We start from the raw sequence: 17,744 nt of genomic DNA, 5'->3' as shown, positions 1-17,744 counted from the left end.
AGGGAGTTCAATGTAGAATTTCAAACTAGACTAGACACGGGACAGTGAGCTTGATTGTTTTAGACAATTTACTTAACAGTTGATGGGACGCTAATAGGAGAGTCAGAAGCAGTTTCGGCCGATGCTGGGGTTCTAGCTGCTATGGAAGGGAAGCAGCGGCGGCGGGGGTCTAGCTTTGTATGCAGCTATGGAATAATGTTTAATGACACCTTCACTCTGTGAAATGTGCTTGCACATGTGTTAAATTACAGTTGGCTTTGGAGTCATGTCATTAAGCACATTGTAAACATTTTGCAATGAATGGGCCGTGGAATGTGTTTGTGGTGTTAGTCTCATTTTCAGATCTGATGTGTATGCGTGTGCCTGCGTTTGGATGTGATGGAGTGTGTCTGGGTAATGATTGATCCCACTTTGAGAGGAATGCATGCTGCTTGTCTTTGTTTACCCCTTTGGCAAATCTTCATTATCTATCAGAAGCTGAGGGTTAAAGGGCAGCTATTTAATGACTGCAGAGTTTGCTGTAGTGCTTCTGCAAAGTGCTTCGATGAAAAAAATGAACTGTAATTTGCAGATTTTCAACTTGGGGGAGGGTGGGGGAGAACAGAGAATTTCTGTGGGTTCTTGAACGTGTGTATGGGGGCTCAGAAGATTTAGTCAGCATAATAAGGCAGAGAGAAGAGACGGAGATCCAGATCCCCCTGTCCTCAGGCCTTTTGTCTACATGGCCCAGCAAGAACGAGGCTTAAGGAGAAAGAGGAGGGAAGGGAGTTTCCAGCATCTCCTCGGTTCTGTGTGAAGAGATTTATAGGACCGGGGTTAAAGAATAATGAATGTACTGAGTGTCTTTTTCCTCATCCCACCGCATTCACTAGGGGTCCCAAGCAAATTTATTGAACCAAATCAGACATGGCCACTGGGCTATTGATATAACGTTATAGGTTTAGTTCCTTATTTGGGAGCACTAGCAAACAGGTCCTGCTTTAGGTACCGATCTTTTGTTTTTCACACCCTTTCATGGGGATCCCTTACACTGTTGAGATAACTCTGCTGAGTTTTTACAGGAATGTTAGAACAGAGAATATAGTAGTTCTATATAAAATAAATATATTATATATGCATTGTTGCAAGAGTTATCTGTTGAAAAATTGTACATCCTTTAGGGTCTTTCAAAAAGTAATTACTGACTGTAAGTAATCTCTGACTGTAAGTCGCTCTGGGTAAGGGCGTCTGATAAACGCTGTAAATGTAAATGTAATCATAAGGTGCATCCCATTTCACACTGGTGGGCAAAAAACATGCATTTATCAGACGTCCTCATCCAGAGCAACTTACAATCAGTCGACACTTTGGGTTAAGTGGGGTTTGAACCTGTGTCTTGTGGCTCATTGGTGAGCGTGTTACCCACTAGGCCACTACCACCCCTCATTACAATAAACTCCTCCCACTATGTCGATGTGATAACATCCTCCCTCTAGCTTCGCTGCGGTTAGTGTCACCGTCTCCCCTGCACTGCCTGTGTTTTCATTACCAACTCGGCCGTACCATGCCATTATCTCTATTACAGAGTGCATTTTCCAATAATATCCCATACTTATGGAGCAGATGGTGAATATAAAATCATCACCTCCACTGTCTGCTGGTTAACCAGCCCTGCCCACTCCAGTGGACTGAACATTTTCTGATTAATCTTAATGTGGGGAAAATGTCTTGGATCTGTGATGATTAATGCTGTTCAATTACCACTCAGTGTGTGTGTGTGTGTGTGTGTGTGTGTTTTACCCTTTACACTTTCCCCTTCAGCTACAGAGACTCATGATTCATTTAGCCGTGTCTGAGTCAGAGCTCAGTCAGCCTGGTACCGAGGGAGGTGAGAGTTCGGCTTGTTCTCAGGGCTGTTCCCAGGCCTCGGTTCCTTGTGTTCCGGCCCAGTTCTCCTGGCGTGGGAGTCCGGCCAGGGAGCTCAGGGACCGTGGTGAGAGCTGCTGCCTCTATTGCTTCCAGATTGCCTACAAATTGCTAAAGAGCTGAAAAAATTTCAGGGCACAGATCAGATCTAATTTATCTCTGTTTTTCCAGTATTTGGATAAGATCAGGCTCATAAGACTCAGGCCATTTAGCGCTGGGTGTGAGACCTCTTCATAAAAAAGCATGGCTGCATTAAAACCCTGTCCAATCATGGGCATCTGGGGTGATGTGTGTGTCTCGGCTGAAGGGAGGTGTGTTTCGGGTGAAGAATGGATGTGTGAGTGTGTCTGGAACCGACACTGTTGATGCTCCCTCCTTCAATAATGGATTCTGTCAGAGTAGATTTTTTGCTGTGATTGTTACAAATGCTGTCCACCGACAGCTACTCTACACCAGAATAAACAGAAGTAACTCGACTTTATTGTGTGAAGACTTACAGAAATGCGGAAAGGTCAGGTATGTGGAAAAGGTCAGGGTGGTAAACTCCGCCCGGGCTGGATAAAGAGCTACAAAAGCAGACAGGATTTCCAGAATTCGGCATAATGCCTTATCTGAGGCGCTGATGTGGGTACAGGCTTCCTTTCGGACCCCAGACTTATTCGCGGTCAGCCGTGCCCCACTTCAGATATTCACAGCCAATTAAACATGCTGATGTGTGCCACCCCGGCGCTGCAGTCTCAAAACTTGGCTGCCATTTGAAGAAGGCCTTTGATCTTTTTCTGTGATTTTATTGGCTCCCTTCGAGAAAAAGACTCAGATGTTTAGAATCCCCCCTTCCCACCCACCCACTATCCCGGCGGTGCAAGATGACATAGCAAACACAATATATAATTCACACACACACACACACACACACAGTCGGTCTGGATGCCATTTTCTTTGGAGCGTGCAGCAGTAAAGCTGCAGCCATGTGTTAGTTAGGGAGGTACAGGGAATAGCAAAAAAAGGTATCTGTCCTCTGCCTGTCCTAATCTCTGGGGGAATTAGAAGGGAGAGCTTTTGAATAACATCAACAAGAATCACATTAAAAAATATTGCAATCAGGGTCACTCTGATTATAGAGTCTTTAGCTTCATTGCAACAAACCAATACATTTATTTCAAGTATTTAAAATTATGGGATTAGCTGCTTGAATTAGGATAGGGACTTGAATTGCTTGAACTGCTTGAATTAGGATGAGGACTGGGGCCTAGCGGGGGCAGTGGTGGCCTAGCGGTTAAGGAAGCGGCCTCGTAATCAGAAGGTTGCCGGTTCGAATCCCGACTGCCACTGAGCAAAGCACCGTCCCCACACACTGCTCCCCAGGCACTGGTCATGGCTGCCCACTGCTCACTCAGGGTGATGGGTTAAATGCAGAGGACAAATTTCACTGTGTGCACCATTGCTGTGTGTATCACAAGTGACAATCACTTCACTTTATATTATATTTCACTTTATATTTTGGAGGATCTGAAATTGCACATAATAATCAAAACTGGTCAGACAGAAACAATGTTGCCTGGTCTTAATGTGAAAATTCCCAAGTGCCTATCAAAAAACACACTGCTTGGGAGAAGCGGCAGGACATTTTACATTTACAGCATTTATTAGACGCCCTTATCCAGAGCGACTTACAATCAGTAGTTACATGGACAGTCCCCCCTGGAGCAACTTAGGGTTAAATGTCTTGCTCAGGGATACAAGCAGTAAGTGGGATTTGGTTCCAAGTCAAGTGTGTTACCCACTAGGCTACTACCACCCTTAATGCAGGTAACCTGGAAGCACAAGATAGATTTTAGAATGGGCTGGTAGTTCACACCATAGAAATTTCTCATGCTTTGACATTGTTATACAAAAAGTACCAAAAAAAAATTACTCAAGTTAAAATAGGCATAGGTGCTGTCTGTATGTTTTATGTGATCTCCTTTTTAAAGATATTCTCACTTTAGTTGTCTGAACGGTTAATAAAACATTAATCTCTCTCTCTCTCTCTCTCTCTCTCTCTCTCTCTCTCCTTCCCTCTCTGTATGGCAGGGAGACATCCAGCAGTTGCTGATAGTGGAGGACCCCCGAACTGCAGCCGACTACTGCCAACACTACATCCCAGACTGCCACACCCCCCTGCCCTACAGCAGCCAGCCGTTGGACCCTAAGGAGGTGAGGCTCTGCCACTGGGGGGAGACACAACCCACCAGAGATCTACATTCAGTACAGAGTCTTTCTTTCTTTCTTTCTTTCTTTCTTTCTTTCTTTCTTTCTTTTTTCCCTTTTAATTGCCCATAGACCTGCACACAGACACACAAAATTCCTTTCATTCTTTCCCATGTCAGTATTCCAATCTCTGTTGTCCATCCAGTCCAAACATCTTTCCCAGTAACACTGTTGACTAGCTCACGTCAGCTCCATTGCGAGAAGTCATTTTTCTGTCTCTTTTCCCATTGTTTCCCTTTTGCACCAGTATAAAATGAACAGATCAATCACTTTTGCTGTTTAACCGCTGCTGTTGAGTTTTGTTGCACGAGGTTCAAGTTTGCTGCAGTTCAGCTCAGATTTGCTCTGCCCACCAGGCCGCTTACCCTGAGCGTTGGTTTCTCAGTCAACCATTAAAAGGAAGAACAAGAATGCACATCGATTGAGATGTTCCTGCCAAAGACCTGCCCGGCCCCTCACTTTATTTATTACCGCACAATCTTCTCAGCCAACAGCCCTTAAACAGAATGCTAATACAGTTAAAAGGCCAGGCTGGGAGGCAGCCATGAGTCAGAGCTGCAGCGGCGGTGGCCTCCTGCTTCCTCTGATACGCCGCCAGCAGCACTGCATCCTTCAGCAATGTCAGGTGCTTCCCTGGCGCGGAGCGCTGCTCAGCTCAGGGCGAGGCCGGGCGCCAGCAGCCCGTAAATCTCACAGCGTATCACCGCATTTCCCTTCTACATTCACACCGACAGCCTGCACGGCAGTACAGGCAGCTGAGGAGATAAATTTATGTGTGTGTCAGACCGTGAGAGTGAGAGTGAGGTTAGATCTTAATCTGAAAGTAGTGTAGTGTTGTTGTGTGTTGACGTTGTGTGTGTGTCTGACCTTAAATGCCTTTCACAGAAAATCAACTCATTCAGTTTGGTGTATAAGAATGTTCATCATCTAAAAAACTACAAAGGTCAGCAAACCATAAGCCTTCTATTGGTATATTGTACATACATATATGTATATTTTCTAGATTATATGTCAGATTATATTAAATTTACACCTAATTAAAAATGATTGCTGAAAGACCCTGAATTTATTAAAACAGGTTTTATACTCATTTTAATCTATCTCTATCTGCATCAGTTGCTCTAAAGAGATATATTAGGGTACGTCCTAATTTTGATGTATCCTTAATATGTCTTCGGTTTCATATTAATAATTAATAGGCAAGATAATAAATCCTTAATGTCTCAGAGAAGCAATTAATATTTGTTCACATGAATTTTTTGCGTTTAAAAGGCTATGCCTCCAAAAACTGTTACATAAAATAGTTGATGATATAGTGCATAGATTGTAAGGGCAGCCTATTGATACAAACCAAAAGTTTTTATTTATGTTTTATTTATGATTTTTTTGCATATAATGTCCTATGGCCTCTGTTTGTTTAATATGTCTGGTGTTCTTATATTTATCTGCGTTATTATGGGAGTGTATGTTAGTGGCTCTAGTTTTATGGCTCTCTGTTGGGCTTTCTCCTCATTGTTTTGTGTGAGGGCTTATGTGTTCAGTCCTGATGCATTCCCAACATTTCTGCATCAGTCCGGACCCAGCGCCAACTGGCTTTCTCCACATCACCACAGATGAGAGAACTGGCGAAGGAACCATCAGCATCACTGACCTATTTCTATCAGCATTCATCAGCCTCTCCTCATTGACTGGATCTGTTTAATGGCTCCTCGTATACATACAAACATCAACACACACACACACACACACACACACACACACACACACACCTCCCATCAGTACCCATCACGCTAGCACCCCATTCTCTCCTTCAATAGCAGAGCTGTGTTTTTTTTACATGAATGATTCATGTGTCTGAGCAGGTTTTTGAGATGTCATGCCAAATAATTATCACTCTGTCCTCTTTCCTGTGTGTTTTGTGATATCTTTAATAGACCTTGACAAGACTAGGAGGATTACAGTGTGATTTATCCTATAGAGTGACTTCTAAAGTGTCTTCTCTCTTCTGTCAGAATCTTTCTTGGTCATTTCATCATCTTCTTTCTCTGATCTGCACCCTATCTGCTTCTCTGCTCAATAAAGGCCCTTTCCTTTCAATCTAACTCAATGATGCAAGGCGACGAGCCGCAAGATCCAAAGAAGCAAAACAAAAAAGACAGGAAGGGCAAAAAGAACAAGAAAAAGAGGGACAGGTCATCAAAACGTGGAGGTAAAAAAGAATCAAGAAAGAAGAGAAAGGAAGGCAAGGTTCCCGAGGAAGGATTTCTCCCGGTGTCCACACTCACCTACGAATATCTCTCAAAAGCCGCCGTGCTGTCCACAGCCATCTCTCTCCTTGGGACATCAACTATGGCACACAGTCCAACTGAGACCATGGTGCAAATTGACTCAATTCCGGAGATGCCCACCCATGAGCCAGAATCCAATTTTGAAGACCCCGCTGTGACGCCATCCATTCTGTCTCAGCTACCAGCGACTGAGGTGGAGGTAGACTCCAAAATAAAATCAAATAAAACCGTACTCATCCCACCGTCACCTGCTCCCTCAGTCCTGCTTCTCGCTGTGTACTGACCCATTAATGACTCGTAGCATTAGGAAATTTAACAAGTCACCAAGCCACTAACCGTCACAAGCCTCACCCTTCTAGAGCATCGGAGATGGCGGTTATAATCTTTTTCATTTTAACTCGTGCTCAGCTCTGTATGCATGGTAGACATTCTGAATGTGGTAGTAAGTTCAATGTGGCTATGTTGTAGAGTAATTACACTAGATGTAGTTTTCTTTAGTTTGTGTAGTTTCTTGCATGTCACTTAGTGGTCTATTAATCAATTGTCTGTTAATAATTAATCAGTTTATTTATATCTAATTGATCAGTTGCAAGTCTTTATGTTCTATTCAAACTCCTTGTTCTCAATAGTATTGCTCATTTGCATCTTAGTATCTATTATAGACTGTAAAAAACATGGACGCACTGATGTCTCATGCGCACTCTCTGTTTATATCCAACGCAAACATTGATTGCATTTTATTCAAATTTAGAGCATGCATAGTCAAGTCTATCTCAACCATTTGTTGGCCATCCTTGCACCACAATCCTGTTTGTTTTCTGGAAACATGTTGGATCTGTGGTGCTAAAAAATCTACAGCAGGTCACCAACAGGGGCGCTAGACCTTACAGTGTCCATATTTTTTTAAACATACGTTTCTCAGTGTGAAATAAACCTCTGCAACGCTTATGATGGTGTAAATTTCACTGCTACTGTGCTTAAATGCACTTCTACTGACACCACCAACACCTCCTGTAACCACCATCTCTCACAAATTGTGCATCAACCACCACATGTGCTGGCTTGTTAACCTGTAGGCCTATAAAAACCTCATCTGTGTGTCTAACATCCACTAGCATGGTTTTGAGCAATGCTAAGCAGCGCTACCATCTCTTAGCATTGGGCCTGACCAGTTACAGCACTGGGAAGATCAGGGCTGCTTGGTGTCTCTGTGGTTACTTTTGCCATGACTCCACTCTGACGTTGTGTGCGGTCGTGTGCAGGAGAACCGGCCGGTGAAGAAGGCAGAGGTGGTGGATTATGAGGATTATGATGCCCAGAATGGCAACCTGGATGTCTCCATAGTTACAGTGGGCCCCAACATCACTGATTATGAGGTATTGCATGTTGTTTTACTCTTCTGGCAAAAAGAAATCCAAGACTGTTTCAAAGGTTTTGACACATTTACTCAATTATGGGTGTTTCTTTTTATGACTGTGTTAACAAAAAGCAAAACTGAAGATTATGAAAACTATGATGTGAGGTTATAGAGTAACAAGCCTTGTTACTCCAAAAGTAATGCTATGATTTTTGACGGATTATTGGAATCACAGGTCTTCGATTACGAGGACTACAAGAACACCTCAGACTCCAGTGAGCTGTACGAAGAATATGAAGTGGATGCCGACATCTTCCGGCCAGCTGAGACAGAGGGAGCTGAGACGTGGGGGGGTGAGGTATGTCAGGCAGAGTTATAAGTCACCAAGCACTCGGGACCGCGGATTCATCGTTGCTGAATGCTGACGGCACATCTCGTTCTCTTCTCCCTCGCTCTCGTCCCGTGTCCCCAGGACAGACTCCGAGGACAGAAAGGAGAGAAGGGCGAGCCTGCCGTCATGGAGCCAGTGAGTGCTCACAGTGCGCATACCGCCACACACACCAGGCCAGGCCATGCATGGCTGCGCTGGCTAATGAGAGAATGGCTTTTGGACTTCCACCCCCCTGTAGCTGCAGTGATCTGAAGCAGGAATGCTCCGATGCTCAGAAGTGCATTCTGGAAATAATCATAATATCAATGTGCTTATTGCATTAAACCCTGTTATTTTATTTTGCTCAGGGCACAGTGATAGAAGGACCTGCTGGCCCACCAGGACCAGAGGTTGGTCAAAAAATGGTTCTCATTAAACAAGATGTGGAACACATTTAAAAACGTTGTCTATCTGTTTATTGCTCTAATTGTTTATATTTTTCCTCCAGGGCCTTCCTGGCATTCCTGGGCCGACCGGACCCCCAGGCCCAGGAGGAGAACCCGGGGACTTGGTGAGCATTCCTAACATTTACATTTACATTTATGGCATTTATCAGACGCTCTTATCCAGAGCGACGTACAATCAGTAGTTACAGGGACAGTCCCCCTGGAGCAACTTAGGTTAAGTGTCTTGCTCAGGGACACAATGGTAGTAAGCGGGAAGTAAAAGGCGAAAGATTTGTACGTGATGAAGAGAAGCCCAAGCGGACAGGCTTGGGTCCAGTACAGAGGACAGGCTGACCCATCCTCACTGTGGGTCAAGGGTATGCAAGTCTGTTGCCATGACAGTGGCTTGGACAGCCTCGACAGACATGATCATGTGGGCTCAAGTGACCTTTCACTGACCTTCAGGAAAACCATGGGGATTTTCTGACTCACATTTGAATTTGACCTAATTTATTCGGGATTGTGTGTGTTCCTCCCTGTGGACAAACTGCATCCTACACACACACCAACACACACACACACAAAAGTGAACGGCTAAAGGCCTCAGCGAAGGCAGAAAATCCTGTGTCTTGTCGTCTTTAATGAACACGCTCAGCTATGTTGGAGTAATTAAAAGATCTCAGCTCGAGCAGATGCTAAGATTACGATGAGATTAACCACACAAAGCATTTCTTTTTTCAGTTTAAAATGCCAGTCAGCCCTGCTAATGGTGTTGTAAAGTTAAAGATGAAGATTTTAGTAACACACTGCATCTTAGACTGCTTTGCCTCAGGAACATGTCGTGTCAGGATTTATATAGGATAGAGTTTTACATAATCCATAGAGCCGGCATTCCCTTTCAGTGTCACATAAACAGCTTTTTCATTGGCACCATTCGTGCACTTCTGTTTTGAATGTTTTACCATGACTTGAAGGCTTAATATGATTTTAATGTGGGTATCAAATGGGGAAAAACATATAAAACTGGGCTGTTTTATGAGCCCTGTCTCTGTCAGGTGATATTAAAACCTGACAAAGACTGGCATGCTTTGCACAAATAGATTCAGAGCTGTTTGTGCAGCCTGACGTGTCCTGCAATTCCCTGGAAAACCCAAAATTAAACATTAAAAGCTTAATTTCGTTCTTATGTGCAAGTAGGCAATATCACTTAAAATATATTTACATTTTACAACATTTATTTGAAGTCCTTATCCAGAGCGAATTACAATCAGTAGTTACAGGGACAGTCGCCCTGGAGACCCTCAGGGTTAAGTGTCTACATCAGGAATACAATGGTAAGTGGGGTTTGAACACAGGTCTTTTGGTTTATAGGCAAATGAGTTACCTACTAGGCTACTACACTCTCATGTATGTACCACATACACACTGCGTATATGCACAGGTGCTGTAATGTGTTCATATTGAAATCTGCTCTAACTCAGGGTCCTGAAGGGAGACCTGGACTTCCTGGTGCTGATGGGATACCAGGCCCTCCAGGCACCCTACTCATGTTACCGGTAAGGGTCTCTTTGCTTCCAGCAAGCACACATAACAATAGAAGTAACTTTCATGTCAGTAGCTGGTACTTGCCACTAGGTGGAAGTGTGTAATTGCAAAAAATGGTCATGAGTGGTAGAAAGAGAGATCACCTATGCATGTGAAATCCAGTCAGTCATGGGCTCTGCTATAGTTTCAGTATGGTGGAGACTCACAGAAAGGCCCATTGGTGTCAGCTCAAGAGGCACAAGCACAAGCCATTCTACAGCAGACCAAAGTAAGGCCTTCCTACCCAACTCACATAATTTAACATTAACAGTGACTGTTATTATTTAACATTAACATTAAGGGCTGCTGTGCATTTCCAGATGTGTTAAATGTTTATGTTTTTTCCCCCAATTTTAGCTGTCTTTAAAGGGACCACCAGGCCCACTTGGTCTTACAGGACGATCAGGACCCATGGTGAGAAAATGTAAAAGTGATTGTTTTGTGATTGTGATACATGGTGCACACAGCAAAATATGTCCTCTGCATTCGAACCATTTTGTGATCAATGAATGGTGCCAGGGGGCGGTTCTTTGCTCAAGGGTACCTTAGTAGCACCTTGGCAGTTTGGGATTTGGGCCTGCATCAATTTGGTTAAGAATCCGGTTCCTCAGGCCAGCACTGCTTAGCTACAGATTTTTAATGTCCAGGAAATCTATATGTGCTTGTGACTTTTGGAAATCTGATTTGTGTCTTTTTCATTTGTATGCTGGTGTTTTTTAGGGTTTACCAGGCCCTCATGGACTCAAAGGTGACAGTGGTGATACAGGACCATCGGTAATCATCTTTAATAATAGAAGGAATTTTTGGACATTTTTACTTGTAACTTACATAAATCAAAATTTTTTTTTAATTATGGCTCTGTTAGGGTCCCCGTGGCTTAACTGGTCCTCCTGGTCTTAATGGAAAACCAGGGAAAAGAGTAAGTGTCCATCAACATGTCTGGTTCTGTAGGTTTTCTTGCAATATCATTGACATTCATGAAATTCATGAGTTGGAAGTTCATCATTGTGTGCAGACCTTGGACTCTGCTGTATGAAAATAATGCAGATATGTATGTTTTTACATTCATTGCTTGTCCTCTGTTTCTCTGCTTATTTGTTTCTGCCATTTTTCTGGTGTCGGAGAATAACAGAAGCTTGTGTATGTTGTCCATCAGGGACGTCCAGGAACGGACGGAGGTCGTGGAGCTCCAGGGGAGGCAGGCGAAAAGGTGAGATATTAGCAGGGATCCTGCTGCGACATGTGAGCCGGTCCCCATCTGGTGTGGTGTTTACTGGTTGACACTTCATTAAAAACAACTCCCACTACAAGAACATTTTACAGACTGTCTTTATTGGGTTCTTGGAGGGAACATAGGGTGTGGAAGCCAAAACAAGGCATAAATATAATCTCTGAATGGCTACATAAAAAACTAAATATAACATTTGTGAACCTAGAGTCTTGACCCCATGTCATCAAATTTGATTATTAAAGCCTGCAGTCGATCATTTAATCTATATATTGTGCGTCTGCTTATGGTGAATGTCCCTACTGTATGTTTTTGCCAAAAACAAATCTATTCTTGAATAGAAGTTTGCAAGATCTAAAGACATCGATCTCATCAATCTCATTACACAGCCTCCCTTATAGAACAGGCCCAGAGCTACACTGAACCATTGTTATTTGAGAACATTAACCACGCCAAGGCCCCAGCGCTGTACAGCTGTGTGGGGAGAGCTGAGTGAATAAATAACGTCCCCCTGACAGTGGAGTCCACCGAACAACAGTGCCTTTTATCGGGACCCGATTCCAGCTCTCAAACAGAGGACGGATCTCCAGCCTGGCCTCTGGGCTTGGGACGGCCAGATGGGGGGAAGGGGGTCCGCAGGGACGTCCCCTCAATCCACCTGTGTGCCTCTGTCAGCAACAATGTGTGTCTGTGCTGGTGAGATGGTGACGGAATGGCAGCTGGAGCAGGCAAAACCGGGCCGTGATAAAAACTGACACTTGCTTTGATGTGTGTGTTGTGTCTCGTCCGTCGCTGTTCATCATCGATTTCTCCACACGCTTTCCAGGGTGACAGAGGGTTTGATGGACTGCCGGGCCTCCCTGGGAACAAAGGACACAGAGTAAGTCAGGCAGACCAGCCTGGACCGCACAGGAACTCTTTAGTTTGCTGACATGAGCTTTTTTCCCACTTCTTTTAAACAAGTGTGGGTGTGCAATATGAAATATGCTGTTGGTGCAGAAATGTTTAGTTCAGTCAATACTGCACATTTGGGCAGGGAAAGATTGTTTTTCCCCCTACTGATTTTTTTCCGGGTATGGCTGTCTCTAGGGGGACAGAGGGAAGCCAGGTCTCTTTGGTCCAGTTGGAGAACAAGGAGAGAAGGTGAGGAATATCAGTGCCGACAGCCTGGTTACAGCCATAAAACAAATAGCTGAGGACTGAACCACTGAAATACCTCAAAATGATCTCATGTAAATTGTCCCTATGCTGTGATAATTCGTTTTGCCTGTTAGTTTGAAAAATGGCATACCATAGGCAAGTGAAAGGAACATATATTTTCCTAAAATTACTTGCATAGTTGCAATGGCATAAAGAATATTTCTCTTGATCGAAAGCTAGAATGTTGAGATCCAAATGGAGTTACATGATAAAATTTATAAAAAAACTTTATATGTTTAAACTGATGGGAGACTATAGTGATGATTTTTCCTCATTTTGGACTATTTATACCCCTCCTGCCAATGAGTTACACACACAAATTTGTGCATGCCGTGTTGCCAGATTCCTGATGGTTTCCGCCAAAAATCATACAAAACGGCCAAATGTCTCTGATGGCTAATTAACTTACTTCAGTGGGTTCCTCAATGCCTTTTCTGCCCAGTCTTTCATCACGTAGTACAAGATCCTGTCTCCTCCCTCCCTCTCTGTTAGCCTGTGAACATAGCTAACCAAGGTTGTAGACTAGAACGTGGTCAACTCGGGTACAACATTATTCCCAGCATTCCTAGACCTGGGAGGCGAGAGGAACGCTTTTTGTAAGACGGGACTGGTTCTAATTGGGGTTTTTGATGTGTTTTCCTCTCCTCCTTCACCAGGGTTCGGATGGTCCTGTGGGGCCGGGAGGACAACCAGGTGAACCTGTGAGTGATCAGACCACGACTTAACAAAATGTCTCTCCCTCTAACCCGCTCACTCACACAAACAAAACGACACACATGCCCAGGCCCACCCCTCATTGTAGTAGCTCCGTGGCCATGCGCAAGCCGATTGGCTGTGACTCACCCTCCATTTCTGTCCCTGCAGGTGAGGATGGGGCTCAGCGTGGGTCTGCCTCTTTAAATGGATCACAGCTCAGCCTGGAGCAGTGCGACGGGCAACTTGGAAGAGAGAGGGAGAGATGGAGGTCGGGGAGGGGTCTGAGCTGTGGGAGGGGCGGCGAGGCGCAAGACGCGGAGCAGATAAATATTAGGATAGAGATAGATGGAGGGAGAGATTGAAGAGTGAGGAGATGAAATCCCAGCCTGTGTGATTATATTTCCATATCAATCACCTCCCGGGAGATCACAGATGTGGCTCCGGAACAGGTGGCTTGGCCGGCGTACAACGCCCGGGACGTAGCTTCAAAAACAAAACAGTTGTGCGCATGTACACTGCCACAGAAAGCACACAACTTTCCTGTTGCACACATACACAACCAGGCATCATGCAAATGACAAAAGTCTCTGGTCTCTGACTCTGACACTCTCATTCTTGCCAGGGTACCAGGGGAATGGCTGGGCCAAGGGGGCCACCCGGACCACCTGGCCAACCGGTAGGTCACAAGGACAGGGAAATGACCAAGCACATGTGCCGAGTCCTTAATTGGGCTTTAATGTGTTTTTGGTACGGTAATGCTTTTGAAATCAGTCACATGACTAACTGTTAACCTGTCTGTCAGGCCTTTAATTATTATTAGAATTATTCATTAGCAAAATGCTACTTATGACTGATATTCTTGATTTTTAACCTCTCAGGGTATCATTGGCATAGATGGTGTTCAGGGCCCAAAAGGAAATCAGGTGAGTTTTTTTTTTGGCAACTTTGAGAAGGGCAGTCAGTCACTGTAATGACTGACACACACACGCAAAAATATAAAAAAAACGTCAGTGTCAAGGTTTCAGTAAAACAGATTCAATTCAGATGCAATTCAAACGACAGGCGATAAGCAAAGGTGATTCAGACAGATTAACACTGTTTCATTTGGTTTGCCAAGGGTAGTCTGACCAGTCACGGTTACATTAATAATGGGAGGTGAGATGTGGTCTGACGTTCATGTCTTCACAGGGACCCCCAGGGGAGGCAGGACCTCAAGGTCAACAAGGAAACCCCGGCCCGCAGGTACAGCGTTATTAGTAATCTGTTGGAAAAAGGATGCACGTATGCACAATTGTTAATAAACGCGGCCTGAAAGCTGATGTGATTGGCCCTGTATTTCTCTGTAGGGTTTTCCTGGTTCACAAGGCCCCATTGGACTGCCGGGGGAGAAGGTAGGCGGGGGCAGTACATCTCCCTGTTAATTTCAGCATTAAAGCGCTAACCTCCGACCCCTGTCAGGGCCAACCCATGGGAGCGATGCTCTCAGTCTGACAGCAAATCGATAGCGAGCACTCAAACACAGAGGCGCACAGCTGAAGAATATATGTCATCAAAGCTAAACCCTATTAGGGGGTCAGGGGTGATTTTTCACATGGAGGGTAAGTAAAATGATGAAATATTGAAATAAATCACATGACATTCTATCTGCTCTAATCAGGGACCTCAAGGGAAGCTGGGAATGCAGGGGCTCCCTGGTGTAGACGGTCCTCTGGTGAGTACATCAGTCCAGTTGGCCTGTGGGAAGAGAACAAGAACAAGATGCCATATTCTGCTCGTGTTCCAGCAAAGTGGAAGATAAATCTACACTCGTTAAATTACACCTCCACTGGTTAATAGCCATAAATGCTACAGAATACAGGATTCAGTCAGATGCTGCTGAGGCTAAATCCTTAATATGTAACCCGTGGACGTCTTTTTGCAGAATGTTTCATGCTAATGTTAAATTAATGACATTTTCTTGTCAAGGTCATTCAGGAATAATTGAAAGCAAAATGATGTGAAACAGTGGAATGATACGGTTTAACAGGTTACCCTCTGCATTTAGCTTCCTATGATTTTCCAGCTAAACTGTCATAAAGTCACCACTATTAAAGGCTGATGAATCTCCATGGCATTAAATCGATGCCTCTGTGTGTGTGTGTGTGTGTGTGTGTGTGTGTGTTTTCCTCTGGCTTTTAAAAAATCCATTTAGAAGCACAAAAAGATGTTTTCTAATCAGCTGGTTGCCATGGTAACATTTGAGTATACTCTCTACACAGGGTCATCCAGGAAGAGAAGGACCTCCCGGGGAAAAAGGACTCCCGGTGGGTCACATGGGCAAACCTTTTCAATTTTTGTAAAGAGTCTTTTGATGACCGTTTCCGCATCCCAAATCACCCTCTCTCTCTCTCCCCGTCTCCCACGTCTGTTCCGTAATCCCCTCTCAGTGTCACTGTGTGCTCAAGTAAACATGCTGTAATTGTGCGCTTGTATGAACCCATTACCCGCGTGCACTTACACTGGCTGATTAGTGCGGGGCGCGAACACCACATCGTCACTTATTACCTCCTGGCCGCCGAGCGTGATTGCTTCCCCTCTGTTTCACCCCTTTGCTCTTTGCCACGAATAGTCCCTCATCTCCTCTCTCTTGCAGGGTCCGGCTGGGGCGCAGGGGCCTGTCGGATACCCAGGCACTCGAGGTGTGAAGGTGAGTTCGCCATCCGCTGTGAATCCCCCCCTAGCGCATCGGCCTCAAACACTTTTGATTTTTCAGGGCGTGTCTGACCGAAGTGATTGACAAGCTGTCTGTCTCTAAATGACAAATGGCAGGCTCAGGTATAGCCATCGTTCTCATGGGCAGAGCCCTTGGCAGCTTGAGGAACGTTTGATTGATGTTCGGAAGAGCGCACTGACACAGAACTTTGTATTAGTCCATTGTTAGGAACGGAATTCAAATCAGCCTGAGAAACTTCAGTTGGTTAGTGAGCTAGAATGAGCATAACAAAGCAAGAGAAGCCGCTTCTGCTGCTGTAGCTGCTTTTGATTCAAAGTTAGAGCGCAGTGATTTCTTAACTCTAGTCTGATGCTCCTGATTACACGGGGAAAGAGCAATTTTGACAAAAACGTGTCTGTTTTCATAAGGGAGCAGATGGAGTTCGAGGCTTGAAGGGCAGTAAAGGAGAGAAGGTAAGGATGAGACGTTCAATTGACTCATTACCTTGAGTGACTCACATTCGCTAATCACGGGTCCCATCCCCCTGGAGTAGTACAGGGTTTACATGTTCTGCTCTGGAGAACAGTGTCAGCAGCAGGATTAGTGAAAGTGGGGTTCATGAGCACTCGGATGCCATACTGTATGTTGACTATCCGGTAAACTTGACATTATCTGATGGATGCAGTATATACATAATGGGCACAATCGTATCAATATAGTTGTAATGATATTGTTGTTTTAACTGTTACAAACAGTGCAAATGACTGCTAGTAAAAAACGAGCTGAAACTGGGGTAAAAAGAGGGAATAATCATAAATGTAAATTTCACAATGGGGCGTATTGGTTGGTTGGGGTTCATATAGTGAGGTTGATATTTCTATGCAGAGCCCTATGTTGTTTAGAGTATTTAACATTGTTTGTTGGAGATGTGGACTATTTTTGTGTGTAACAGGGTGAAGATGGGTTCCCTGGGGCAAAAGGTGAAATGGGGGTCAACGGGGACAGAGTAAGTGTCACAGAACAAACGTCTCTTTAGTACACATTAAAAGTGTCCTGCAGTCTGAGTGAGTTTGCATATTTGTGTGTGTACAGGGTGACATTGGATCTCCAGGAAGTCATGGAGAGGATGGTCCAGAAGGACCCAAGGGCCAATCAGGACCAGTGGGAGAGACAGGACCTGCTGGTATTGCTGGAGAGAAGGTATGAGTTCGGATGTGCACTATAAACCTGGATTTTAGTAATAGTCAGTAAATAGCCACATAACATATAGATTCATATAAATCTGTCTGTTCTGATGAAGTAGGACATTTATGTATTTATAATCTATTTATATGTAACGAATACATCATCTATGATAGGTTATATTTTGTGATTCTATACTATACATTTCCACATTTTCCCGGTGCAGTGACATACAAATAAATGACAAGAATGTGCTGACAAAATGTATTTCACTATGAATATCCAAATCCAAAAATGGAAAACAGAATGCCTACCCATGCAGTGAAAATCTGGCTGCGGCCCTGTACAGTGTATTTAGGGTCGGTGCTAGATCCGAGTTTTGATTTACATCTCGTGTACAGCATGCAGTGCACAGGCGAGTGTCATTTAGCCACTGGTGTACGTGATGTTCAGCTTGTTGAATGGCTGTGTGAATAATGCAGCGCTGCTGATTTTTTTTAGTGCTCATACAATAAAAAAAACATCTGCAATGCTTATCTTTTCTGT

The 17,744-nt window shown here is 44.2% G+C and overlaps 1 protein-coding gene across 1 annotated transcript in view; it reads left to right on the top strand.

Annotated features, from left to right (window-relative positions):
* Nucleotides 1–17,744, top strand: part of col5a3a (collagen, type V, alpha 3a) — a 53,120-nt gene that overhangs the window by 15,770 nt on the left and 19,606 nt on the right. Inside the window, 26 exon segments of the mRNA XM_028985804.1 lie at nt 3,979–4,101; nt 6,238–6,642; nt 7,706–7,819; nt 8,036–8,158; nt 8,273–8,326; nt 8,539–8,580; nt 8,679–8,741; nt 10,098–10,172; nt 10,346–10,429; nt 10,558–10,614; nt 10,921–10,974; nt 11,066–11,119; nt 11,357–11,410; nt 12,255–12,308; nt 12,518–12,571; nt 13,285–13,329; nt 13,947–14,000; nt 14,203–14,247; nt 14,513–14,566; nt 14,671–14,715; nt 14,982–15,035; nt 15,583–15,627; nt 15,957–16,010; nt 16,445–16,489; nt 16,969–17,022; nt 17,109–17,216. Coding sequence (XP_028841637.1) covers nt 3,979–4,101; nt 6,238–6,642; nt 7,706–7,819; nt 8,036–8,158; nt 8,273–8,326; nt 8,539–8,580; nt 8,679–8,741; nt 10,098–10,172; nt 10,346–10,429; nt 10,558–10,614; nt 10,921–10,974; nt 11,066–11,119; nt 11,357–11,410; nt 12,255–12,308; nt 12,518–12,571; nt 13,285–13,329; nt 13,947–14,000; nt 14,203–14,247; nt 14,513–14,566; nt 14,671–14,715; nt 14,982–15,035; nt 15,583–15,627; nt 15,957–16,010; nt 16,445–16,489; nt 16,969–17,022; nt 17,109–17,216 — 2,013 coding nt within the window.

Source organism: Denticeps clupeoides, chromosome 7 (assembly GCF_900700375.1).
Source record: "Denticeps clupeoides chromosome 7, fDenClu1.1, whole genome shotgun sequence".
In the NCBI taxonomy this organism is placed as follows: domain Eukaryota; kingdom Metazoa; phylum Chordata; class Actinopteri; order Clupeiformes; family Denticipitidae; genus Denticeps; species Denticeps clupeoides.
Note: the sequence above shows the minus strand (reverse complement) of the source record. Positions and strands in the feature narration are given on the sequence as shown.